The 27928-nt window shown below is 42.1% G+C and overlaps 1 protein-coding gene and 1 non-coding gene across 2 annotated transcripts in view; one reads left to right on the forward strand and one right to left on the reverse strand.

Annotated features, from left to right (window-relative positions):
* kif6 (kinesin family member 6) overlaps positions 1–27928 on the forward strand; it is a 541049-nt gene that overhangs the window by 143289 nt on the left and 369832 nt on the right. The window contains exons 7-9 of the mRNA XM_060854513.1: positions 8054–8260; positions 9131–9274; positions 13797–13883. Coding sequence (XP_060710496.1) covers positions 8054–8260; positions 9131–9274; positions 13797–13883 — 438 coding nt within the window. The remainder of the gene's footprint in view (positions 1–8053; positions 8261–9130; positions 9275–13796; positions 13884–27928) is intronic.
* On the reverse strand, positions 10846–10917 carry trnag-ucc (transfer RNA glycine (anticodon UCC)). The gene has a single exon. It is a non-coding gene; the product is annotated as a tRNA-Gly (tRNA).

The following is a 27928-nucleotide window of genomic DNA, read 5'->3' on the forward strand; positions in this document are numbered from 1 at the left end:
ACATTATGGAAACAGGCCCTTCGGCCCAACAAATCCACTCCGACCCGCCGAAGCGCACCCACCCAGACCCATTCCCCTACATTTACCCCATTATTTAATTTAGATAAAGATGAGAGGCTGCATTTTGGAATGGCAAATCAGGGTAGGACAAATATACTTAATGGCAAGGTCCTGGGGAGTGCTGCCGAACAAAGACCTTGGAGTGCAGGTTCCTATTTTCTTCAAAGTGGATTCGTAGATAGATAGGATGGAGAAGAAGGTGTTTGATATGCTTGCCATGATTGGTCAGTGCACTGAATATAGGAGTTGGGAGACTATTTTGTGGCTGTATAGTACATTGGTTCAGCCGTTATAGGAATGCTGCATGCAATTCTGGTCTCACTGTTATAGGAAGGATGTTGTGAAACTTGAAAGGCTTCAGAAAAGATTTACAAGGACGTTGCCGGGGATAATAGACAATAGACAATAGGTGCAGGAATAGGCCATTCAGCCCTTCGAGCCTGCACCGCCATTCAATATGATCATGGCTGATCATTCCTAATCAGTATCCGCTCCCTGCCTTATCTCCATAACCCTTGATTCCACTATCTTTGAGAGCTCTATCCAACTCTTTCTTAAATGAATCCAGAGACTGGGCCTCCACTGTCCTCTGGGGCAGAGCATTCCACACAGCCACCACTCTCTGGGTGAAGAAGTTTCTCCTCATCTCTGCCCTAAATGGTCTACCCCGTCTTTTTAAGCTGTGTCCTCTGGTTCGGCACTCACCCATCAGCGGAAACATGTTTCCTGCTGCCAGAGTGTCCAATCCTTTGATGATCTTATATGTCTCAATCAGATCCCCTCTCAGTCTTCTAAACTCAAGGGTATACAAGCCCAGTCGCTTCAGTCTTTCAGTGTAAGGTAATCCCTCCATTCCAGGAATTGACCTCGTGAACCTAAGCTGCACTCCCTCAATAGCCAGAATGTCTTTCCTCAAATTTGGCGACCAGAACTGCACACGGTACTCCAGGTGTGGTCTCACCAGGGCCCTGTACAGCTGCAGAAGCACCTCTTTACTTCTATACTCAATCCCTCTTGTTATGAAGGCCAGCATGCTATTAGCATTCTTCACTCCCTGCTGTACCTGCATGCTTGCCTTCATTGACTGGTGTACAAGAACACCCAGATCTCTCTGTACTGCCCCTTTACCTAAATTAATTTCATTGAGGTAGTAATCTGCCTTCCTGTTCTTGCCACCAAAGTGGATAACCATACATTTATCCACATTAAACTGCATCTGCCATGCATCTGCCCACTCACCTAACTTGTCCAGGTCACCCTGTAATCTCCTAACATCCTCATCACATTTCACCCTGCCACCCAGCTTTGTATGATCAGCAAATTTGTTAATGTTATTGCTGATACCATCTTCTATATCATTAACATATATTGTAAAAAGCTGTGGTCCCAGCACGGATCCTTGCGGTACCCCACTGGTCACTGCCTGTCATTCCGAAATGGAGCCGTTTATCACTACCCTTTGTTTCCTATCAGCCAACCAATTTTCAATCCAATCTAGTACTTTGCCCCCAATACCATGCGCCCTAAGTTTACTCACTAACCTCCTATGTGGAACTTTATCAAAAGCTTTCTGAAAGTCCAGGTACACTACATCTACTGGATCTCCCTCATCCATCTTTAGAGTTACATCCTCAAAAAACTCCAGAAGATTAGTCAAGCACGATTTCCCCTTCATAAATCCATGCTGACTCTGTCCTATCCTGTTACTACTATCCAGATGTACTGTAATCTCATCCTTTATAATAAGACTCCAGCATCTTTCCCACCACTGAGGTCAGACTAACTGATCTATAATTTCCTGCCTTCTCTCTCCCACCTTTCTTAAAAAGTGGTATAACATTAGCTACTCTCCAATCCTCAGGTACCGATCCCAAATCTATCGAATTCTGGAAAATCATCACCAACGCATCCACGATTTCCCAAGCCACCACCTTCAGTACCCTGGGATGTAGACTATCAGGCCCCGGGGACTTATCAATCTTTAGACCTAACAGTCTCTCCAACACCAAATCCTAGCAAATACAGATTCCCTTAAGTTCAGGTCCTTCAGTCACTGTTACCTCAGGGAGATTGCTTGTGTCTTCCCCAGTGAACACAGATCTGAAGCACCCATTTAATTCTTCTGCCATTTCTTTGTTCCCTGTAATATATTCCCCTGTTTCTGTCTTCAAGGGCCCAATTTTAGTCCTAACCATTTTTTTGCCTTTCACATACTTGAAAAAGCTTTTACTATCCTCCTTTATATTATTGGCCAGTTTACCTTCGTACCTCATTTTTCCTCTGCGTATTTCCTTCTTAGTAATCCTCTGTTGTTCTTTAAAAGCTTCCCAGTCCTCTGTTTTCCTACTTATCTTTGCTATGTTATACTTTTTCTCTTTTAACTTTATATGTTTCTTAATGATGGAGAGTTTGTCCTATAAGGAGAGGTTGAAGTGGCTGGGTCTATTTTCACTGGAGTGTCAGAGGCTGTATGATGTGGGAGCTGGCTGATCCCATTGTGAATAGCAGTGACCACATCTGCAGCAAGTGTTGGTTGCTGGAAGAACTCCGGATCAGAGTTGATGATCTGGAATCTGAGCTTCAAACACTGCGGCACATCCGGGAGGGGGAGAGTTATTTGGACGCTTTGTTTCAGGAGGCAGTCACACCTGGGCGATTAAGTAATTCACATTCAGCTAGTGATCAGGAACATCAGAGTGTGACTGTCAGTGAGGCAGGTAGGGGGAACCTGAGTTCAGTAGTGGAGGTGCCTCAGCCCTTGACCTTGTACAACAGGTACGAGATTCTTGCTCTCTGTTCGGATGAGGAAAAGGGCTCTGGACAGGCTGAGCCAACTGACCAAGGCACCATGGTGCAGAAGGCCATTCAAGAGGGGGGAGCTAATAGACAAGTAGTGGTTATAGGGAATTCTATAATTAGGGGGACAGATAGTATCCTTTGCAAGCCGGATCGGGAGTCTCGCATGGTGTGTTGCCTGTCGGGTGCCAGGGAGTATGGCATTAAATGGAAAGATAAGCAGCAGGATAGCATGTGTCCAGGCGGATTTAAAATTGAGGCAGACTGGGAATGCAGATAGAAGCAAGGATAACTTAGGACATCATATGACTTCCAATATCTCTAATGATAAGAAAGTTAGCATTAAGGCACTTTACCTGAATGCTCATAGCATTCATAACAAAGCAGATGAACTAATGGCACAGATCATAGTGAATGATTATGATGTGGTAGGCATCACAGAGACTTGGGGGTCAGGACTGGCAGTTAAACCTCCAAGGATTTTCAACTTATCGAAAAGACAGAGAGGTCGACAGAGGGGGTGGCACTGAATAACATAGCTTCAGATGAGGTGGAGTCTGTGTGGGTGGAATTGAGGAACCACAAAGGCAAAAAAACCATAATTGGAGTTGTGTACAGATCTCCTAACAGTGGTCAGGACCAGGGGCGCAACATGTACCGGGAAATAGAGAAGGCATGTCAGAAAGGCAAGGTCACATTGATCATGGGAGACTTCAATATGCAGGTGGACTGGGTAAATAATGTTGCCAGTGGATCCAAAGAAAGGGAATTCATGGAATGCTTACAGGATGGCTTTTTGGAACAGCTTGTCATGGAGCCCACAAGGGAGCAGGCTATTCTGGACCTAGTGCTTTGCAATGAACCAGACTTTATAAAAGATCTTAGAGTAAGGGAACCCTTAGGAAGCAGCGATCATAATATGGTAGAGTTCAGTTTGGAGTTTGAAAGAGAGAAGGCAAAATAGGATGTAATGGTGTTACAGTTAAATAAAGATAATTATGAGGGCATGAGAGAGGAACTGACAAAAATAGACTGGAAGCAGAGGCTAGCGGGGAAGACAGTAGAGCAAAAATGACAGGAGTTTGTGGGTATAATTGAGGATACTGTACAGAGGTTCATCCCCAAGAAAAGAAAGATTATCCGGGGAGAGATAAGACAACCATGGCTGACGAAGTCAGGAAATGTATTAAAGAAAAAGAGAGATCCTATAAAGTGGCCAAGAGCAGTGGGAAATCAGAAGATTGGGAAGGCTACAAAAACAAACAGAGGATAACAAAGAGAGTAATAAGAAAGGAGAGGATTAAACATGAAGGTAGGCTAGCCAGTAATATTAGAAATGATATAAAAGTTTCTTTCAATACATAAGAAACAAACGACAGGCAGAAGTAGACATTGGGCCACTTCAAACTGATGCTGGAAACCTAGTGATGGGAGATAAGGAAATAGCAGGAGAACTTAACAAGTACTTTGCGTCAGTCTTCATAGTGGAAGACATGAGTAATATCCCAACATTTAAAGGGAGTCAGGGGGCTGAGTTGTGTATGGTTGCCATTACAAAAGAGATAGTGCTAGAAAAGCTAAAAAGTCTTAAAATTGATAAATCTCCTGGCCCTGATGGGATACACCCTAGAGTTCTGAGAGAGGTGGCTGAGGAAATAGTGGAGGCATTGGTTGAGATCTTTCAAGAGTCACTGGAATCAGGGAAAGTCCCCAATGATTGGAAGATCGCTGTAGTAACCCCCTTGTTTAAGAAAGGATCAAGACAAAAATGGGCCAATTAGCCTAACCTTGGTTGTTGGTAAAATTCTAGAATCCATCATTAAGGATGAGGTTTCTAAATTCTTAGAAGAGCAGAGTCTGATTAGAACAAGTCAACCTGGATTTAGTAAGGGGAGGTCATACCTGACAAACTTGTTGGAATTCTTTTGAAGAGGTGACAAGTAGGTTAGACCAGGGAAGCCCAGTGGATGTGGTCTATCTAAACTTTCAAAAGGCCTTTGATAAGGTGCCACACGGGAGGCTGCTGAGCAAGGTGAGGGCCCATGGTGTTCGAGGTGAGCTACTGGGATGGATTGAGGATTGGCTGTCTGACAGAAGGCAGAGAGTTGGGATTAAAGGTTCTTTTTTGGAATGGCAGCCGGTGACGAACGGTGTCCCGCAGGGTTCAGTGTTGGGGCCACAGCTGTTCGCATTATATATTAATGATCTGATGAAGGGACTGGGGGCATTCTAGTGAAGTTTACAGATGATACTAAGTTAGGTGGACAGGCTGGTAGTACTGAGGAAGTGGGGAGGCTACAGAAGGATCTCGACAGTCTGGGAGAGTGGTCCAGGAAATGGCTGATGGAATTCAACGTGAGCAAATGCGAGGTCTTGCACTTAGGCAAAAAAATAAAAACATAGACTACTTTCTAACTGGTGAGAAAATTCGTAAAGCCAAAGTACAAAGGGATCTGGGAGTGCTAGTCGAGGATTCTCTAAAGGTAAACATGCAGGTTGAGTCCGTGATAAAGAAAGCGAATGCAATGTTATCACTTCTCTCAAGAGGGTTGGAATATAAAAGCACCGTTGTGCTACTGAGACTGTATAAAGCTCTGGTTAGGCCCCATTTGGGGTACTGTGTCCAGTTTTGGTCCCCACACCTCAGGAAGGATATACTGGCACTGGAACGTGTCCAGCAGAGATTCACACGGATGATCCCTGGAATGGTTGGTCTAACATATGAGGAATGGCTGAGGATCCTGGGATTTGTATTCATTGGAGTTTAGAAGATTAAGGGGAGACTTAATAGAGACGTACAAGATAATACATGGCTTGGACAGGGTGGACGCTAGGAAATTGTTTCCATTAGGCGAGGAGACTAGGACCCGTGGACACAGCATTAAAATTAGAGGGGGTAAATTCAGAACAGAAATGCAGAGACATTTCTTCAGCAAGAGAGTGGTGGGCCTGTGGAATTCATTGCCACAGAGTGCAGTGGAGGCCGGGACGCTAAATGTCTTCAAGGCAGAGATCGATAGATTCTTGTTGTCTCGAGGAATTAAGGGCTACGGGGAGAATGCAGGTAAGTGGAGTTGAAATGCCCATCAGCCATGATTGAATGGCGGAGTGGACTGGATGGGCCGAATGGCCTTCCTTCCACTCCTATGTCTTATGGTCTTATGGTCTTAGGCTGAGGGGTGACCTTATAGAAGTTCATAAGATCATGCGAGGCATGGACGGTAAATAGCTTTGGTCTTTTCCCCGGGTGGGGGAATCCAGAGCTAGAGTGCATGGATGTAAAGTGAGAGGGGAAAGATTTAAAAGGAACCTAAGGGGCAACCTTTTCACAATGTCTGCAATGAGCTGCCAGAGGAAGTGATGAAGGCTGGTACAATTACAATATTTAAAAGACATCTGGATGGGTATATGAATAGGAAGGGTTTAAAGGGATATGGGCTAAATGCTGGAAAATGGGTGCTGATGTATTTAGGATATCCATTTGGCATAGACGAGTTTGACCGAAGGGTCTGTTTCCATGCTGGATATCTCAATGAGTTTATGAGACTGAAAAATTCATTATTAAAGTGGCACTCTTATAGCTATGTTTCCTTGTTTTCTACTGGAATCTTCTGATATGTTTTCTTCTGGAAGAAAAATAAGTAGATGTTGTTAATCTTGTTGTCAATGTTAAACAAAAAAAAATTTAAATTAAAATGACATTGAATGGTAATTAGGATCCAAAAAGGAAAGCTTTTTCTGGTGTAACGGCTCAGAACTTCAAAGTCATATCATTTTATTTTCATTTTAATTGCCGAACTGAGTTTTTACAGCATTTTGTGTTTCTCACAGAGTTGAGCTGAATGGCTTTTCCATTCTAGATTATACTATTAAAAATCCGAAGTTTTCAAAGCTCAGTTATCCCTTACACATTAGGCCAAGATTGTGTATAAAATAGTATTTCACTTGCTAGCTCAATGTAACAGTGGCAGTACTTGAATTGACCTGTGAAAATCCTTCTTTGCGAGCTGATTGTACTGAAGATAAATGATGATAATCCTGAAATTAAGTTCACTTTTTGATTCTTCTCAATTTAGTTCAGTTTGGTGGATAAATTATTCTAACATGGTTTTCAATCCAAAACCAAACTATGCAGGATAAATTGTACTCAGTTATTCTTCCTCTTCTTGTACCACTTGCAATTTATGGTCCAGAAATAGACTTCATTATGGCAAGAATTGGTGAAGTAATACATCCAAGACTGAACCACATTGTTTAGGGTCTTTTTCTGCTGATGTTATTCTAGGTGGAAACATTCCGACCAATAAGTTTTTTTTGTTTTAAAAGTGAATCTCCCTGAAGAGAAATCTATTTTACATCCCCTTTACTTGAAGTGAATGTTTTGCGTTGTTTATAAGGATAAATATTTATGCTTTCATATTTTAAATTCGGTGTGTTAACCAATTCTGGGTCTTCATTCTAGCATTATACGCTGCTGGCTTTATCACGCTATCGGCTGAATTATTCTAGGCACAAGAATAAAGGATACTTGCGTAAAAAAAACCAAGAACTTTAGAATCCCTACAGTGTGGAAACAGGCCCCTCGGCCCAACAAGTCCATACCAACCCTCTAACCGATCCCCCAACCTCTTTTTACTCCTGACTAATGCATCTAGTCTACACATCCCTGAAAACTGTGGGCAATTTAGTATGGCCAATTCACCTAACCTGCACATATTTGGGTTGTGGGAGGAAACTGGAGCACCCGGAGGAAACCCACGCAGACACAGAGAGAACGTGCAAACTCTACGCAGTCACCCGAGGATGGAGTCAGTAGTGCTAACCACTGAGCCACCATGCTGCCCCAAAATATCTTCCAAAGTTGAATCAGATCCGATGTTAGACACAGTGCTTAAAGTTTTGTAAGCTTGGGCTGATTGGTCCAGTCAGTACCCTGTCTATTGCAAGTAGCCAGTCTTGCAGATCTAACAAACAGCATGTGTTCTTTGGCTAATCATGGGAAGCAAGGAACTAATTGGTAACCCTCCATTATGAACTTTATAAATTACCGCTAGAGTGAAACTGCCAAGATGCAATGTTCCAAAGCTTCATGATTATATATGCCTGCTGTTTAAGTCATTTTTTGAAGAATGAATTAAGAATACTCCAATAGTGATAATGGCAGCTGATATTTATGCATTTTATCTTCATTTATCAGACACCCATGAACCAGGCCTCAACTCGATCCCATTGCATTTTTACCATTCATGTTTCTAGTCGAGAGCCAGGCTCTGCAACTATCCGTCGGTCCAAGTTGCACCTGGTGGACTTGGCTGGCTCAGAACGTGTCACAAAAACTGGAGTTGGAGGACAGTTATTGACAGAGGCTAAGTACATCAACCTGTCACTTACATACCTGGAGCAGGTAAGGTTGGATAGCACACCAGACATTTGCTTTGTTAAATTAAAAATGGTTTAGTGGCAAAAATAGGCATTGTTTTTATTTGATTGTTGTAACTGTTATATCCAAATGCCATTGTAACTATATGCATAAAATGTACCATTATGAACACGTGTAATGGATTTGTTCAGAATTTTAAATTAGGTGAATGGAGGTAGTTTTTATAGTTCCAAATAAAGGTCTACACCTGTTTCATAAACATGTAGTATAAGTTAAAGCTCAAAGTTAAAAATCACACAACACCAGTTTATAGTCCAACAGGTTTAATTGGAAGCACACTAGCTTTCGGAGCGACGCTCCTTCATCAGATGACTAACACCTGATGAAGGAGCGACGCTCCAAAAGCTAGTGTGCTTCCAATTAAACCTGTTGGACTATAAACTGGTGTTGTGTGATTTTTAACTTTGTACACCCCAGTCCAACACCGGCATCTCCAAATCATAAGTTAAACTAAATGTGATGTAATGAACCTCTTCCACTTGCGGTGCTGCCCACACCGCGGACTGTCACAGTCAGATAGTCTAATTGATTAAACTTTCTCATGGCCTTATCATTTCCTATTTTCATAATTTTGAATTAATATTGTGTAAAATGGTACCCTATTGCATCTAACGAGAGCCTTGACTGTTGTTGAATTAAAATGACAGTTTGTCATTTTCTAGCATTGTTAATGATACCATCCCTTTTCTGACACAAAATTGAACTTCACTGTTAAAATTAAAGTTGAAGGGAAGAAATATGACGCTTTCTACATTTTACAATTTCCAAATGTGATTTGTTTGTTGGTTTCTATGCACCAAAGAACACAGTTGAAATTGTTTGTTGAAATTACAGGTTATTATCGCACTTGCAGAAAAAAACCGTACGCACATCCCTTATCGAAATTCAATGATGACATCTGTTCTGAGGGACAGCCTGGGAGGAAACTGTATGACGACAATGGTTGCAACATTATCTGTGGATAAGAGGAACTTAGAGGCATGTACAGCTTGTTTACTTCTTAATTTATGCAGAGCTCAGAACTTACGTTTGAAGGAGGTTCTTTAACAAATGTGCTTTGGAAGTGAGAAAAATGCCTTAGTAATATGCTCTAGCTTTTCTTCACTTGCTGCGTAATTAAGAAAAGCACACTTGGGGGCATTTGTCCAAAGTTATCCTTCACAACTATGAACCTGTAACCTCCTCTAGGTATCTGGAAGGATTTTCTTGGGAACAGAAGAAATTTTCTTTCAAATTTTAAGGATTAAATTTTCACTTTTTTTCCCAGAATGATTTATTGACACCAATCCTATTTTTTCAGAACTGGAGGAAGTTGCATCCAGTTCTATATTATAAAATCTGTTGGCAATAAGCTAATAAGCACTCAGCTATGAAATCAATTGAAAGGGAATGGTAAGAAGCTACAGATGTACGTTGATATAGATAATAATAGAAGAGCAGTTACTAACTGGGAGCTTGCTTGCAAACATGGAATGTGTTTTATTAAACATACAATTATTAATTATGCATCAAGTTTTCAGTCAGTTCAGAATTGTTATCAACAAGGTTAGTCTGGTCCATGAATGTATTTGAAGTGCATTTAGTGAATAAAGATAAAGGTGATTTAACTTGAATTCACAATTGCTAAAATAGGTTTTGGAATACTACTGCTGAATTTCTTTTGACTTTTCTGGCAGACACCATTGGTGGAAGTCTGCCAGGACTCAGATTTGCTGGATTCTGCTTTAAGTGGGGATTTGAAATTTGCAAGAGATGGAGCCTCAGCACTTGCCTCCAAGGCCAGAGATAGTGAGGGGTGTAAGGAGACTGGAAGCCAGGAGTTGCTGTAGTGTAGCATGGTCTCAAAAGTATGCCCAGGAGAAAAAGGCAGAGTGGCATGATAACAGAGGCAGGGTTTATGATCGGGGTCCTTGCTTATGTAGTGGCCTTGAAACAGAATTTTTGTTTATAGAATGATTCTCTTTTTTTCTGGCCATAGCATTGTTAGCTCCCTGATTCAGCATAACTCCTTCCACTCTCTGACCCCTACCACCTGAAGAGCAGTGCTGCATTCATGGACTCCTGGGCCAGATTGGCACCTTTGTACAGAAATGATACAGCTAGCATAATGCCTATTTCCCTAGTTTTGTACTCTCAATATTAGATTAGGTTAGATTACCTACAGTGTGGAAACAGGCCCTTCGGGCCAACAAGTCCACACCAACCCTCCGAAGAGTCACTCATCCAGACGCAATTGTCTCTGACTAATGCACCTAACACTATGGGCAATTTAGCATGACTAATTCACCTGCCCTGCATATCTTTGGACTGTGGGAGGACACCCACGCAGACATGGGGAGAATGTGCAAACCCCACACAGACAGTCGCTTGAGACAGGAATTGAACCCGGATCCCTAGTGCTCTGAGACAACAGTGCTAACTACTGAGCCACTGTGCTGCCCCAAGCAAGGAGCGATCTGAGAGATCCGTTTTACCACAGAATGGAACATTCGTATTCTCAGTTTATCCCAGTAACTTACCTTTAAAAGTCAGTTTAGAAACCACAACACTGCGATGGCTGGGAATCGAACCCAGGTCAACTGCTTGGAAGGCAGCTATGCTCACCACTATACCACCATCGCCCTCTTTAAGGACCTTCCATGTTTCAATAAGATCACCTTTCATTCTTCAAAACTTCAGAGAATAGAGGTTCATTCTAGGGTACCCTTTCATCCCTGCTACTAATCTAATGAATCCTTGTTTCATCTGCAACGAGTGTATGCTTCCTTCGACAAGAAATCAGAATTGCACAGAGCACTCAAGGGGTGGTCTCACAAAATCCCTACCTAATTGCAGGAAAATTTACTTGCTTTTTCTAGTCCAACTCCCTTGCAATAAATGCTAACATGCCATTTGTTTTGCTAATGGCTTACAGTACCTGCATATTAATAGTTGGAGTTAATTGTTCCCTGGTAGGATGTAAAATATTTATTTGGACCACTAAAATCTTTTGTTCCTTTCTTTGCATGTTTCTGAATGGAAAAATAGGCAAAAAAGTAAGCTGGGCCATAATTTGCTACTTTGTTTAGAATATGATGTGAAGGTGCCAGGTTTTGTTCTGAATGGGACAAAGTCAGTAGTCATATGATACCAGGTTATAGTCCAACAGGTTTATTTGAAATCACAAGCTTTTGAAGGGCTGCTCCTTCATCTGGTAAAATTTTGTTTTGATGTTCTGTGCTATCTTGTGAATGCGGCTGATGAATCTGGCATTAACGCATCTCCTGACAGCTTGAACATTCATGTTGAGCCTTGGGCAGTGGCCTTCCAGAGGCGTCTAATTCGACTCTGTCTTCTTTGGTCGCTGATCTGCAAATCTCTCTGTCGACTGTTTCAGTTTGTTGGTTGTCTCATTGGACTGAACTTTGGGGTTTGTGGAAGAGTTCCTGGAGCCTCATTCACCTGATGTCTGCTGCGAGACCAGTAAGGTCCATTTTGGTAGTGGGGCAGAAACTGAGCTCTCAGCTGAGGACTTTGATTTTGTCTGGTTGAAGGGTGTGGTCAGACAAATTGACAATGGATTTCCCTGTGGTGATACTGGTTTCAATCTGGGGAGACTGAGTTACTGCTGGTGGTGATGTCAAGTTTCTTCAGTTTCCTTTTCTTGGTATGCATGTTGGTGGAGTAGTTCTGTTGCTTGGCAGTGTCTTGTAGCTGGTCCGCTGTGTCCTGAAAATATGGACTGTACCTTGATTTCAAGGTTGTGACATTTGCAGTAGAGTTCATGTATGAGATGATTGAGGAGTGCGCGAGAGGTGCGATGGCAGACTCTCTCGGTGTAGTCTGTGTTGTAAGTCGACTTGAGTGAGTTTGTGGTATGTATTCCTTTCGGGACCATCTCTGCTTTCTTGCATCTCTGCAGAAACTCGATGTCTTGTGTCGATATTTCCATCTTCTTGAGATCCTCTCCACTTTGAGCCAGCAGTTTGTGGTGTCGATGGTAGCCATGATATGGAGGTGCCAGTGATGGACTGGGGTAGACAAGGCCAGAAGTCACATGACACCAGATTGCAGTCCAACAGGTTTATTTGAAATCACAAGCTTTCGGAGCTTTGCTCCTTTGTCAGATAAAATTACTTCACCTGACAAAGGAGCAGCAGTCTGGAAGCTTGTGACTTCATCTAAACCTGTTGGACTGTAACTGGTGTTTTGTGTGACTTCTGACCTCGTTTAGGTTAAAGTGCAAAACAAATTGCCTGTCTCAAAAACATATGTCATTGGTAAGGGACTTGAGCTTATTAACAGCCTCATTACAAATTAGACATTAGATGGAAAAGAACAACAAAATACCTTTTACCAGGGCTACTTCCATAGGTTCATGGGCTTTATATGGAGAAACATTGTCACCACAAGGAAGTGCTGCAGAGGACTGGTTGGAGGTGCGTGTGGGGCATTGAGATGAAGGGATAACTGTTATTGGCAGAACATATCCTTAGTCTCTCAGATTTGCATCTCACAAAGCAGAAGTAGAATGAATGCTGCTAGGTGTAAGAAAACAACAAGGCAAAAGTGAGGTAACAGATGGGAGAATGCTGGGAAGTGGAGTTGAAATGCCCATCGGCCATGATTGAATGGCAGAGTGGACTCGATGGGCCGAATGGCCTTACTTCCACTCCTATGTCTTACAGTCTTAAGGATTGCAAACGCTATGTGACAAATTATGTGGGGGATGGGATGGGTGAGGCAGAGGCAAAATGGAAAACAAGGGAAAAGAGTAGCATAGGGGGAAGAGGAGAGGAAAAAATGAAAGAGAGAAAGAGAAACAATCAAGAAATAAGAGGTACAGAACAGTAAAAAAAAAGAAATAAATAAAATAAAGTTACAGAGCAGAATGAAAACAGAGGGGTCGAGATGGGATAATTATCTGAAGTTGTTGAATTCAGTGTTGAGACCGGCAGGCAGTAACGTGTCTAGTCGGAAGATGAGATGCTAATCCTCCAGTTTGCGTTGAGCTTCACTGGAACATTGCAGCAGGCCAAGGACACACATGTGAGGCATGGGAGCATGGGCATGGTTTGCCACTTCAACACACAGAAGTACATGTGATAATTGTAAATCAAATCAAATAAAAATGCTTAAGATTGCAGGAGTTCATAGCTTGAGTAGGATATAACCTTTTCTTCCTAAGGGGACTTCATAGCAAAATTTCATGAGCTTAAAAAGAGAGCTAAGCTATTTGGAGTTAATGTCAGTGAGCACTTTTTCATGTAATGGACAGTGGAAATCTGGAATTCGCTTCTCTAAAAAGTTTCGAAGGCTAGACCAATTGATATTTTCAAAATTAATAGTGATAGTTTTTTGCCAATAATTTTAAGGACTGTAGAACTAATACTTGTTGATAAATTAAAGACAGATCCATTATTTTTGGGGCTTGAGTGGTGAATGGTCAACTTGTGTTCTTGTGTGCCTAATGACTTTTTGGTTTGAGTAATCAATTACTCAAAATTTTCTTCTACCGTAGGAATCTATTTCAACATGCAGGTTTGCACAAAGAGTTGCACTTATCAAGAATGAAGCTACTCTGAATGAAGAAATTGATCCAAGACTGGTAAGCAAAGTCTGAAATAGTGATGTGTTGAAATAAAAATTTCAGTCTCATGTTTCCACAGTGCAACATAATATCAGGAACTTGGGGTGAGAGAACCAGCACTGCTTCATTTAGACTACCATCCTTTCTTTGAATACTGCTTCCTGTATTAAAGATGGGTTCAGCAGTGATTTCACGATAAGGTATATTTACACCAGTAATTTGTTCATGATCATGCTTTTGGTGATAAAGTGATGCACAGCATTCATATTTTTCTGCAATTTAAATTCAGGATTGGAAGGATCAGTTATGTAGTTCTCCTGTTATTATAATAGATTTTAATCTGTCTAACTTTTTCTGGTTAACTACCTAGGTAAATGCTATGAAATTATCTGAACTCTACAACTTTAGATTGGAGTCAGAGAAATTTTGTGGAATTTCCCAGGTAGCAGGGGAAATACTTATTGAAAGTTAAATTTCTCGTGTATATCCCAAGAAGATCTCTGCATCCAAACTTGTAATGGGTGCCAACAGGCATTGTCAGTTATATGCAGCCGTCAATGATCTTTGTATTACTGTGACAGAGGAAATTGGGAAATCTTGGGAGTTGTTTGCAGCATCATTGACTTAGGCAAGATCTGGGTCATCTGTTTTAAGAACAGATAACCTTTCTTTCTAATACCTCCCCTTGATTAGTTTTTATTCCATCCAGTTTCTGACCTACCTTTTCTGTGGCTTTAGTCCATTCCTTCCTTGGTATGTACTGACGCGGAGTATTCAGTTTGTGCCTCAACCCTGCTGTATGCCTCGTGTATAAATCTCTTCTTTGATTCTTGATCAACCACACTTCTTTCTACTGGGTTACTACTTACAACCCTACAGAAGAAGCTGACAGTGACTTCTCTGGCTGTCTCTTTACTTCTCTTACTGTCTTTTATAAGTCTGCTCTGATATTTTCAAAGTGAGCCTGGTTGTGATCTGTATTGTCAATTGAACATCTGTCATTCTTCTCTTGTCGTTGATCCTGAACCACTTTATCAGAACCGATAATAGTTTAATGGTCATCATTACATTTTTGATTCCAGAATCTTATTAGATTCAAATTCCACCATTTACTGTGATTGAATTTGAACCCGGGCTCTCAAAATATCACCTGGGTCTCTGGATTACTAATCTAGCAAAAATATCATTTGGCCATTACCAGATTTGAAAGGTATCAAATTATTTCATCTATAAGGGCAGTCATTATTCTGTTGCTCCTTTTTCCTGCCAATCATTGATTCCAGTCGACTTCTGAAGAAGAGACATCTTGGACTCAAGATGTTAACTTTGTTTCTATCTCTCCACAGATGCTGCCAGACCTACTGAGATTCAACACTTTCTGTTTTTTTTTATCAATTCTAATTTTCCTGAGCCAACCTCTTATTGCATTCAAGTTGACCCTTTTCCAATTAAGTACATTACACTCTGCATTACACTTGTCCTTTTCTGTGCATAATCTAAACATATTGTGATTATTATACCTTGCGTGTTTCCTGATTACATTCAACTCATTTGACATATCATATTTTTCCAAAAACCGGTCATCCATCCTACTTTCCTTGAGCTGGAAACTGACAGAACAGGAAAATTCTCTTGACTAAATATCAGCAATGCTTACCCTCCTCTGTTTTTACGCCATTAGTACCCAAGTATGTATTCAGATAATTAATGACCTGATCATCACCACTCTACTTTTTGTACCTCATAGGATCTTCTGTACATTAAGATTCTACACCAACAAAAATCTACAATTAGAGGCCACTTACCACCAGAGGCTCATAACTTTGAGTGTCGATATCATTTCAGAAGCTCTTCCAAGTTGTTTATAAGGGTTGCGAGGTTTTTCGCCTCAAATATCTTCCCAGGCAGTGCATTGCAGCTTTCCACCAGCATCTGGGTTAAAAACAAAGTCCTTGAGTCCCCCCGAAGTCCTGCCTTTCATCTTAAAATTATGCCACCTTGTTATTATTTACACTGCACCTAAGTGGAACTGCTGCTTCCTGTCCATTCTATGCATGCCCCATATTAATTTATACACCTTAGTCAGGTTCCCTCTCAATCTTCTGAAGAAATCTTCATATCTAAACTGCTCAGTCCCAGGCAACCTCCTGGTGAATCCCCTCTGTACGCCCTCCAGTACCTTTACATCCTGTAGGTGTGGAGAAAGTGAGGACTGCAAATACTGGAGGTCAGAGCTGAAAATGTGTTGCTGGAAAAGCGCAGCAGGTCAGGCAGCATCCAAGGAGCAGGAGAATCGATGTTTCGGGAATGAGCCCTTCTTCAGGCATCCTGTATGTGTGGCTACCCGATCTGCCATAGTACTCCAGCTCTGGTCAACTACAGTCCTGTATAGCTCCAATATAACCCCCTTGTTCCTTTAAATCTATACCACAAAAATGAAAATGTAAATGCACTTGGTTAGACTATAAATATCTTCTTGCCCAACATGAACACAGTGGATTTAAATGGTGTCCTTTCTAAACTTCCTTCAATGTTTTAAAGCTGCTGTTATACATGTATAGCATAAGAGTTACATCTCAGTTGATCTAGAGGTACACATAACATAAACAGGAAATGCGTGCCAGTAGTGCTGCTGCTACAACCACCTGAGGTGTTAGACAATGAAAGCTAGTTCTTCCATATCAATGCTTTGCTGGTTTGCACTTTCATTTTATTGGGCATGCATTTTTACATACAGAAGAGCTAACACTAAACTTATGGGAATGATATGGATATGAGTGGCATGTCTGTTAGTTCTTCATGGGAGACTGGTTAGCAATGTTAGATCTCCTGAATACAGGGAGAACTAGCCATTTGGATACAGAACTGGCTCGAAGGTAGAAGACAGAGGATGGTGGTGGAGGGTTGCTTTTCAGGCTGGAGGTCCATGACCAGTGGTGTGCCACAGGGATCAGTGCTGAGTCTACTGCTTTTCATTATTTATACAAATGATTTGGATGTACAGGGAGTGCTAAACTTTTGTAAGTCCATTCAGTATTCTAACGACAGTAGGGTAGAAACTGTCTTGAAACTGCCTGGTGCGTGTGTTCAGGCTTCTGTATCTTCTCCCCACTGTAGAAAAGCATTGCCATAATGGGATGGATCTTTGAGAATGCTGGCGGGCCTGGTAGACGGATTCTATAGATGGGAGGTTGGCCTTTGTGATTGTCCAGGCTGAGTTCACCACTATCTGTAACTCTCTCCGATCTTGAATGGTACAGTTGCCATACAAGGTAGTGATAGATCCAGAGTTGAAAAGTGTGGTGCTGGAAAAGCGCAGCAGGCCAGGCAGCATCCGAGGAGCAGGAGAATTAATGTTTCGGGCATAAGCCTTCTTCAGGAATGAGGCTCGTGTGCCAAGTGGGCTGAGATAAAAGGTGGGAGGGGGGAATTTGGGTGAGGGGCGCTGGGAATACGATAGGTGGAAGGAGGTGAGGGTGATAGGCCGGAGAGGGGGTGGGGGCGGAGAGGTCGGGAAGAAGATTGCAGGTCAAGAGGGCGGTGCTGAATCCGGGGGTTGGGACTGAGATAAGATGGGGGAGGGGAAATGAGGAAGCTGGAGAAATCTACATTCATCCCATGTGGTTGGAGGGTTCCTAGGTGGAAGATGAGGCGCTGTTCCTCCAGGTGTCGTGTGGCCAGGCTCTGGCGATGGAGGAGGCCAAGGGCCTGCATGTCCTTGTCGGGAGTGGGAGGGAGAGTTAAGGTGTTCAGCCACAGGGCGGTTGGGTTGGTTGGTGCGGGTGTCCCAGAGGTGTTCCCTAAAACGTTCCGCAAGTAGGCGGCCTGTCTCCCCAATTTAGAGGAGACACCTCGGGTGCAGTGGATACAGTAAATGATGTGTGTGGAGGTGCAGGTGAATTTGCGATGGATATGGAAGGATCCATTGGGGCCTTGGTGAGGGGGGAGGTCTGGGCGCAAGTTTTGCACTTCTTGCGGTTTCAGGGGAAGGTGCCGGGAGTGGAGATTGGGTTGGTGGGGGTGTAGAGCTGATGAGGGAGTCGTGGAGGGAATGGTCTCTCTGGAAAGCTGATAGGGGTGGGGAGGGAAATATATCCCTGGTGGTGGGGTCTGTTTGGAGGTGGCAGAAATGACGGAGGATGATACGATGGTATCTGGAGGTTGGTGGGGTGGAAGGTGAGGACCAGTGGGGTTCTGTCCTGGTGGCGATTGGCGGGGCGTGGTTCAAGGGCGGAGGAGCGGGAAGTGGAGGCGATGCGATGGAGAGCATCGTCGACCACGTCTGAGGGGAAATTGCGGTCTTTGAAGAAGGAAGCCATTTGGGCTGTTCGGTATTGGAATTGGTCCTCCTGGGAGCAGATGCGGTGGAGGCGAAGGAATTGGGAATATGGGATGGCATTTTTACAGGAGTCAGGGTGGGAGGAGGGCTAATCTAGGTAGATCGCACACCTCTAAAAGTTGGCAGGCCAAATTTTCTCAGCTGCCTGAGGAAGAAGAGACATTGTTGGGCCTGAGGAAGTGGTGGAGGCTAGCACAATTACAGCATTTAAAATACATCTGGATGGGTATATGAATAGGAAGGGTTTAGAGGGATATGGGCCAAGCGCTGGCAAATCGGACCAGATTAGGTTTGGATATCTGGTTGGCATGGACAAGTTGAACCGAAGGGTCTGCTTCTGTTCTGTTCATCTCTATCACTCTGAGTCTAGTGTATATTTCTTATAGTAGGTTTGAAAAATACCATGAAGGTTACTTTCTAAAATAAACCCACAATCAAGTCACCCCATAAATATAGGCAAAATACAAGTGGAGATGTGTGCAAAAATAGATAAATCTTTCTATGTGCTCTCATTCATTTTGTGGTTTGGAAATTAAATAAAGTATTGGATCATTTCAGAATTCCCATGTTGTGTACACACCCAGATTGTGTACTTGGAGAAGTATTACTGCTTTTTGTAAATTATAGTTTTTGTTTGTTCCTTGGCATAATTTTTCTTGTTCAGTCATTTTTAATTGATTGTATGTCACTTAGCATCTCTGGAGTAATAATGGTATTTTGCCCAATATCTTCGCATACATTTTAATGAACTTTGCTGGAAAAGAAATATGGCAATATAATGTATATCATTATTAATAAAACCAACCAGTCATCAACTTGTGAGGGGATCAAAGATGAATTGCTGGTCAATTTGTGGTGATTCGCCTGAGAATTTCAAAAATTTCACATTGTGCTTAGTCTCCCCTAAATTTATGAAACAGCGTGTTTGTATGCTAATTTTCCATTGAACTCATCATAGCCAGTTTGCCTAGTAATTATCCAACCTAGGTACTCTGAACATGATAATTCCCAATACATAACCTTTTGCCTCTCCTGAGCAGAAAGTAAGCATCTGCAACTTTATTCCCTTGTATTGGACCTCTCACTGCACATTGCACGTTCAGACGAGCAGCTGTGTTCTTTGTGACTCAGCTAGCTTGGTCAGTGATGGTTGTACCAAAACCATCCTTGGTGTCTGCTGCTGAAGCACTCCACCCAGAGTGTACTGTTACCCTTATTACTTCATCCAGATTGTGATTTTTACCTTTGTATATGAACAGTGAGTAACCTGTTGAGGATGAGATAGGTCATTTTCTTGGCATGTATGATGTGAAGCTATGAGTCTTCATGGGGTTTGGAGTCATCCCATGACTCCGTGCTAAACCAGTCTTCCTTTTCTGTACGCAATAGCATCTCTGTTCTGGTGGATCAAGTCCTGGGACAATGCTGGTGGAGTCTTCAAAGTTTGCTAATGTGATTTGGAGAGAATTGCGATGTTGGTTTTGTTTGTAAAGGCTGTCCTTCAGACTCAATGTTCATAGAAGTAACCAGCCGCTAGTGAGTAGAGCTTTGTAAGGTCAGAAGGTGCTGGAGAAACTCAGCAGGTCAGGCAGCGTTTCTAGGCAGAGAAACAGAGTTAACTTTTGAATCTAATATCATTCTTCTTTGGAACTCAATTGGGCTGGGTTTGTCCCCATTCAGAGCAAAATAACGAGTGGAATTTATTTGAATCTATTTAGACATGTCATAAAACCTTGTTTTAAAGCAGAGATTAAGAAATGGGTTTTGTGCTTTCGGATTGACAAAAATGGTGCTTGGTACGCAAGAACAGGAAAGCAGTAACAACATTCAGTACATTGACAAACCTTTTCACATTTATGTTTCCATAAGATCATAAGATATAGGAACAGAATTAGTCCATTTGGCCCAGCAAGTCTGCTCTGCCATTCGATCATGGCTGAACTAATTTTCAGCCTATTCTCCTGACTTCACCATTTAATTCTTGATCTCACAAGTGATTAAAAACCTATCCATCTCTATCTTAAAGGCTTGGCCTCCATAGCCTTCTGTGGCAAAGAGTTCCACTGATTCATTACAGTCTGATGAAGAAACTCCTCCTCATCTCAGTTCTAAAACATCGTCCCTTCATTCTGAGGCTGTGCCCTCAGGTACTAATCTCTCCTACTGGTGGAAATGTCTTCTCCATGTCCACTCTATTCCAGCCTCTGTAAGCTTCACCACTATCCTCCTAAACGTCATTGAATATAACCTCAGTCTTCACCCGCTCCTTATAGGACAAGCCCTTCATTTCCAGGATCATTCTTGCAAACCTCCAAGTCAACGCACCCTTCCTTGGATATGAAGCCAAAATGGGGCAGCATGGTGGCTCCGTGGTTAGCACTGCTGCCTCACATTGCCAGGGTCCCAGGTTCGGTTCCAACCTTGGGTGACTCTGTGGAGTTTGCACATTCTCCCCGTATCTGTGTGGGTTTCCCCTGGGGCTCCGGTTTCCTCCCACATTCCAAAAATGTGCAGATCAGGTGAATTGGCCATGCTAAATTGTCCATAGTTGTTAGGAGCATTAGTCAGAGGGGGGTGGGTTACTCTTTGGAGGGTCAGTGTGGATTTGTTGGGTCAAAGGGTCTGTTTCCACACTGTAGGGAATCTAATCAGTGTAGGGATTCTTATCTCATCTACTCACAATATTCCAAATCCAGTTTGACTAGAGCCTTAAACATCCCCAGATGTAGAGCCATGCTCTTGTATTCTAGTCCTCTCTAAATGAATGCATGTTGACCTTACACGAATCCTGAACCATGACTTCTAAGTCCCTTTGTTCTTCAGATTTCCAAAGCTTTTCTAAGTGTAGAAAATAACCTCTGTTCTACGGAAGTGCGTTTTCCCACACACTTTCCCATATTGTATTCTATCTGCCACTTCTTTACCCACTCTCCTAGCTTGTCAAAGTCCTTCTGTTGCCTCCCCATTTCCTCACCACTATCTGTCCTTCCACCTGTCTTTGTGTGACATGCAACCTTAGCAACAATGTCCTCAGTTCCTTCGTCCAGAATGTTAATGTATAACATGAATATTTGCGGAATTCATTAGTCACCGGCTGCCATCCTGAAAAAGATCCCTTTATCCCCACTCTCCGCCTTTTGCCAGTCAACCAATCCTCTATCCATACTATTACCTTGCCCCTAACATGATGGGCTTTTATCCTTTTCAGCAACCTCCTGTGTGGTATCTTGTCAAAGACCTTCTGAGGGAATCCGAACAGATCACGTCCATTGGGGCTCTCCTTTTAATATGAGGTTCTAAAGTCTTACCAATGACTGAGGTCAGGCTAAACAGCCTATAACTTTCCATTTTCTGCATCCCTTCCTCCTTTTACAGCCCTTTGGGAACCCCCCTGACTCCAGTGATTTCTAAAAGATCACCACCAATGCGACTTCAATCTCCTCAGCTATTACCTTCAGAACCCTATAGTGTGGTTCAAGTAGTCCGGCTGAATTATCCACCTTTAGTCCCTTCAGCTTCCCCAGCATCTTCTCCTTAATGATGGCTACTACACTCACCCCTGCCCCCATCTGTCCCCCATCTGTCTTGAAGCTCTGGTATGTTACTTTTGTCTTTCACTTTGAAGCTTGATGCAAAGTACCTGTTTGGTTCTTCTGCCATTTCTTTGTTCCCCATTACTACTTCTCCAACCTCACTTTCCAGTTGTCCACTGTTAACTCTTGCTTCTCTTGTACCTTGTTATATATGTAAACAAAGACTCCTGCAATCTTCTCTTATATAACTGGCTAGCTTGCCCTTATATTTAATCATCTCCCCCATATTGCTTTTTTCATTGTCTTCTGCTGGTTTTTAAAGGCTCCCCAATCCTCTGGCTTCCCACTAATCTTCACCAGATTGTATGATTTTTCTTTATGCTGTCCTTGACTTTCCTTGTCAGTCATGGTTGCTTCATCCTTCTTTGAGTATGTTTCTTCTTCCTTTGTATGAATTTCAGCTGTGCTTCCCAAATTGCCTGCAAAATCCCCTGCTCTTCCTACCCCACCATCTTGCCTGCTGGCTGCCCTTCCAATCAACTCTGGCCAGGTACGCCCTCATATCTTTGTAGCATTCAATTGTAATACACGTTACATCTGACTCCAGCTCCTCCCTCTCAAACTGCAGGGTGAATTCTATCATATTATAGTCACTGGCCCATAGGGTTTCCTTTACCTTAAGCTCCCTAATCAAGTCTGCCTTGTTTTACATGACCAAATCAAAATTGCCAGTTCCTTGGTGAGGTCTACCACAAGCTGCTCTGAAAAAGCACCTTGTAGACATTTCATAAATTCCTTTCCTTGGGATCTGTCACCAATCTGACTTTCTCAGTCCAATGGCATATTGAAGTCCTCTACGATTATTGCAATAGTGTCTTTCTCACATGTCTTTTCTGTCTCCTGATTTATTTTCTGCCCCACATCCTTATTACTGATGGTGGGGGGGCACCTATGCATAACTCCAATCAGGGGAGGTGGTACCCTAGTGGTATGATCACTGGACTGTTAATCCAGAGACCTGGGTTCTAATCCTGCCATGGCAGATGGTTGAGTTTGAATTCAATAAAAAAGTCTAGTGTTAAGAGTCTAATGATGACCAATTGTCAAATATATTGTCTTTCATCAGGAAGACCCCATCTGGTTCAGTGACGTCCCTGAGGAAAGGAAACTGCTATCCTTACCTGTTTTGGCCAGTCCCACAACAATGTTATTGACTCCTAACTGCCCTCTAGTAATTAGGGATATACAATAAATGCTGGCCCAGCAATGCCCTCATCCTGTGAATGGATAAAAATTAATCACAGTCTTTGCCTCTTCAGTTTGTTTGAGGACATTTAATTCTTACTCGGGTACCTTCCTATAAAAGCCAGATATCATGCAGTGACTTATTGATTTGATTATGCTTGATTATGTGAGCACAAGCAGTGAATCTCAGCCAAGTATTTAAGAATTCATAGCGATGCACTGTCTTGCTTCACTTAATATCAATGTTCACTCATCATTAACTAGGAGCACTTGATAGTAATCAGAAACAGAAACCGCAGCATACATTCTGCCACGTATCTCAGGAGGTGTTGAGGCACATTGTGGGATGCTTCCTGCCATCTCTGTTGGAACTGGCTAATTGAACACAGAAGCTCCCAGAAAAATCCTTGAAGTTTCATTGTCTGCACAGACCCACTACTTATTGTGTTAACCAGCAGAGCATTTTAAGGTGCGAAAAACATATTCTGGTAAAGTTCCAAGTTTTGCACATTCCTATTCTTTACTGTAGTACCACATTACTGGGCAAGTAATCCAGGGAATGAGTTCACCATGTGGCAGCTGTGGTGGTGAAGCATTTGCCAGGGTGACTCAGGATCCCACCGTGACATTATAGTCTCAGATGCTAAAAGATGGACTATTCATTGACCTGAGCCTGTTTTCTCTGAGCCTGCTTGGTCATCTGAGTTTTTGTTCCTACTCAGCTCTTCCAATGCCCTTCTGAACCGTCAGATTATGACAATCATCAAGGTAATTGAAGGGTTTGATTTTAATTTTAAAAAATGGAATTTACAAAAAAAGTATACTATAAATGACCATTAAGGTATTGGATGGTGTACAAATCCAACTGCTTCATGTTCCTTTAGGAAAGGAAATTTCCCATCATTCTATGGAGTGATTTGTATCTGATTTCAGTCCCATGCCAACATGGTTAACTTTTAGCTGTTCTGCAAAATGGCCTAACAATCCCACAATTGTATGACATTATTATAAACAATAATAAAAGATAGTAGCGGCTCAAGAAAAGGAATCATCACCAACTTATCAAGGCAGTTAAGAATGGATAATAAAAATCTTCCTACCATTGCTGTACATCTTGAGGGTGAATTTAAAATGTGCCAAATTATGATGTCAACAGCAGTTTATATTGCACCTTTAAGCACCCCAAGGTTCTTCACAGGAGCACGATAAAGCAACATCTGGCACTGAATGTTGTAAAAGTGACATTATGTTGGATTACTAAAACTCCATATGCAAATGTATATCTGTGTGTGTGTTTATATATCTCACTCTGTCTAATGGGGGTAGTTGCCTATGATCATTTGTGGACTGTTGCTAATTAGTTAGTGATTCCACAATTATAGAAGATCAGTTTGGAATCAACTGTGTCACCAAAATTATGAACTGTTCTCAGGGAGAGAGATGAGGTCAGTAGCTAGTGAATAGAGTTTGAAGCAGGAACTGAAAATCTGAGTGAACTCGGCATACATGTGAAAACTAGCACTGTGCCTTCAGATGCTATTGCTGAGGGGTAGGATATCGATGAGAAATATGAAGGGACTGTGATATGATCTTTGGGAGACGTGAGGAAAAAACTGCAGCAGCAGGAGCAAGAAGAGAAGTCAGAGTAAGTGATTTTCTGGTTTTGATGAGATGGATACGGTTAGAATGTGAGAGCAGTGCCAATCAGCTGGACAGTCATGAAGAGTGTTGAAGAGTGTGGTGCTGGAAAAGCACAGCCGGTCAGGCAGCATCTGAGGAGCAGGAGAATTGGCATTTTGAGCATAAGCTCTTCATCAGGGATGAGGGGGTGGCCCAAGGAGGCTGAGAGATAAATGGGAGGGGGGTGGGGCTGGGTGGGGGTGAGGGGGGGAAAGGTAGCTGAGAATGCGATAGATAAAGTTGGGGGTGAAGGTGATAGGTTGGAGATGACGGTCGAATGGATAGGTGGGAAGGAAGATGGACAGGTAGGACAAGTCAAGGGGACGCTGTCGAGTTGGAAGGTTGGATCTGGGATAAGGTGGGGGGAGGGGAAATGAGGAAACTGGTGAAATCCACATTGATGCCGAGTGGTTGGATGGACCCAAGGCGCAAGATGAGTTGCTCTTCCTCCAGGCGTTGGGTGGTAAGGACATAGAGGGAGACCCTTGGTGGACTGGGAGGGGGAGTTAAAGTGATCGGCCACAGGGTGTGGAGTTATTTCATGCATGCATCCTGGATATGTTCTCTGACGTGTTCCACAGGTATGTGTCCTGTCTCCCCAGTGTAGAGGAGACATCAGGAGCAACAAATACAGTAGATGGCGTGTGAGGAAGTACAGATAAATCTCTGATGGATATGAAAGGCTCCTTTGGGGCCTTAGACGGAAGTAAGGGGGTGGTGGATGGAGTTGCAGGCAACGGCATAGTGTGGTCACCCATGTTAAAGGCAGCAGTCAGATTGAGAAGGATAAGGAGAATTATAAGGTACAGAAGAGATTGTTCACACCAGCAAGCCTGCACTGAGTTATCACAGTCCTGGAGTATGAAATTTAATGAGAGCCAATTCGCTGTGGCAAGGGTGGAAATTGCTTGGTGGAATGCAAATATGGAATTCTTGGAAAGGTGGGCACCATTTACACTTAAGGATTTTGGAGAGGAAAGGGAAGTTAAAGGCGGTCTGCTGTTTGCAAAGCTGTTGCAGGTTAGGTATTTTTCTTCAGGAGAATGTTGATGACATTGGATTTTTTTATACAGATATTTTTATTGGAAATTTAACATTTTTACAAGTTTACAAAAATAAAAAAAACTCTCAAGTACAAACATTGATATACAATTAAATCTTAAATAAATAATAACCAAAATTTAACAAAAGAAAAATACTGAGAGAAAAAAAAACAAAACTCAACTAACTACTAATCTAACCTACAACTAACCAGAGTGTATAATTAAGTCTCTTACATTATCAAATAAGAGAAAGAAAAAAAAACAACGGATAACACAGAAATTGGATAGTGAGATACAAGCTCGGAATGTGTTAACATCAAATGTAACAAAACCTGTATTCGTGCGGGATTCCTCTCCCAAGAGGCCCCGGACTAGCCAGGTTCGCAATCTCAATTAAATAAAAGCCCTTGTTAGGGTGGCTGAAATATCTGTATTTATATAATTCAAGAAGGGCTGCCATATTTTATGGAATAATGCAGTCTTTCGGTGCACCATATTTGTAAGGAAGTCAAGGGGAATACATTCCATAATTAATCTGTGCCAATTTGAAAGTCCAGGGGGGCCCTCAGCCACCCAGTTTACCATATGCGTAGTTATACATGTCCATAAGTGGACCAGCCAGTATTCCTGTAAATTCTTTATAGAATTCAACTTGAAAGCCATCTGGGCCAGGTGCCTTACTGCTCTGAAGTTGCCTGATTTCATCAAGTATTTATTGGACTGGTAGGGGAGCATTTAAGACCGATACCTGTTCCGGAGTTAGGTCCGGAAAGGTCAAATTTTTAAAATATGATTGCATCCTCCTAGTCCTGTCTTCACAATCCTGCAATTTATATAAATCAGAATAACATTTTCTAAAGATTGCGTTAATCTTTTTATGATCACGAGTCAAAATACACGTACTTTCCTTGATAGATTGAGGGCCTTTTTTTTCTTTGCAAGAAATGCTAAGTATCTACCTGGTTTGTCGCCAAATTCATATAACCTTTGTTTTGCAAATAATATTTCCCTCTTAGCCGTTTGGGTAAGTGTGGTGTTTAGAGCTGTCCTAAGGGCCATAATCCTTTGCAATTTGATAATAGAAGGTCTATCAGCGTATGCTGTTTCAGCTGCTTTTAAGCGAGCTTCGAGCAGACGCTGTTGTTCTCCCTTTAATTTTTTCTGGGTCGCTGAGTATGAGATGATCAAACTTCGCGTGTAAGCTTTGATGGTCTCCCATATCATTTATGGGTTGCTAGCCATACCTAAATTAATTTCTTAAAAAATTTTAAATTCTTGAGAGAAGTACTTTGCAAATTTACTATCTTTCATCAGGAAGGGGTCCATTCGCCAATGCCGAGGGGATGTCCCATTGTTCCTCACCTTGATTTCCATATATACAGCAGCATGATCGGAAATTGCTATACTACCTATTTTACAGGATGATATGGAATTTTAAAAAAATCGAGGGGACAAAAAACGTATCAATTCTGGTATGACATTTATGTGGATTGGAGTAAAAAGAAAAATCTCTGCCCTGTGGATGAAGACATCTCCATACACCTACTAATCCTAATTCTTTGTTCAAATCCACCAATTGTCTAGATCTGGGAGATACTCCTGCAGTACTCTTGGAAATCCTATTTATTTCCGGATCCATAATACAATTAAAGTCTCCCCCTATAATTGCATGACGGCACTGAGAGCCATCGATTTTGAGAAGGCTTCCGTTATAAATTTAAAAGGATGTGCCAGGGGACAATACAAATTCAAAATCCCATATTCCTCTCCATTTATAAGGGCATTCATCAGAATATATCCTCCTGATTCGTCTTTTATCTGATTTAGGATTTTGAAAGGGAAATTCTTCCGAATAAGAATAACAACTCCCCTGCTTTTTGAGCTAAAAGAAGAAAGAAAGGCCCGATCAAATCCACCCTGTCGTAATTTCACGTGTTCTTTATCCAAAAAGTGTGTCTCCTGTAGGAGAGCTACATCAACCCTTTCTTTCTTGAAATTTGATAATATTTTCTTCCTTCTGACTGGCGAATTATACCCCTTGACATTCCAGGTGCACCACTTAACCGACTGATCAACCATAATCGTCCGGGCAAATCTGAGACCCCTCGGGAGGGGAAACCCTACCCAGAACATCCCAAGCATAGAGTATATAAAATTCACAAAAATAAAGGCTCTCTAATACACTCAACAGCATAATAAATTTTAAAAAATGTATTTAAATAG

The sequence above is a fragment of the Hemiscyllium ocellatum genome, chromosome 3, assembly GCF_020745735.1.
Source record: "Hemiscyllium ocellatum isolate sHemOce1 chromosome 3, sHemOce1.pat.X.cur, whole genome shotgun sequence".
Taxonomy (NCBI): Eukaryota; Metazoa; Chordata; class Chondrichthyes; order Orectolobiformes; family Hemiscylliidae; genus Hemiscyllium; species Hemiscyllium ocellatum.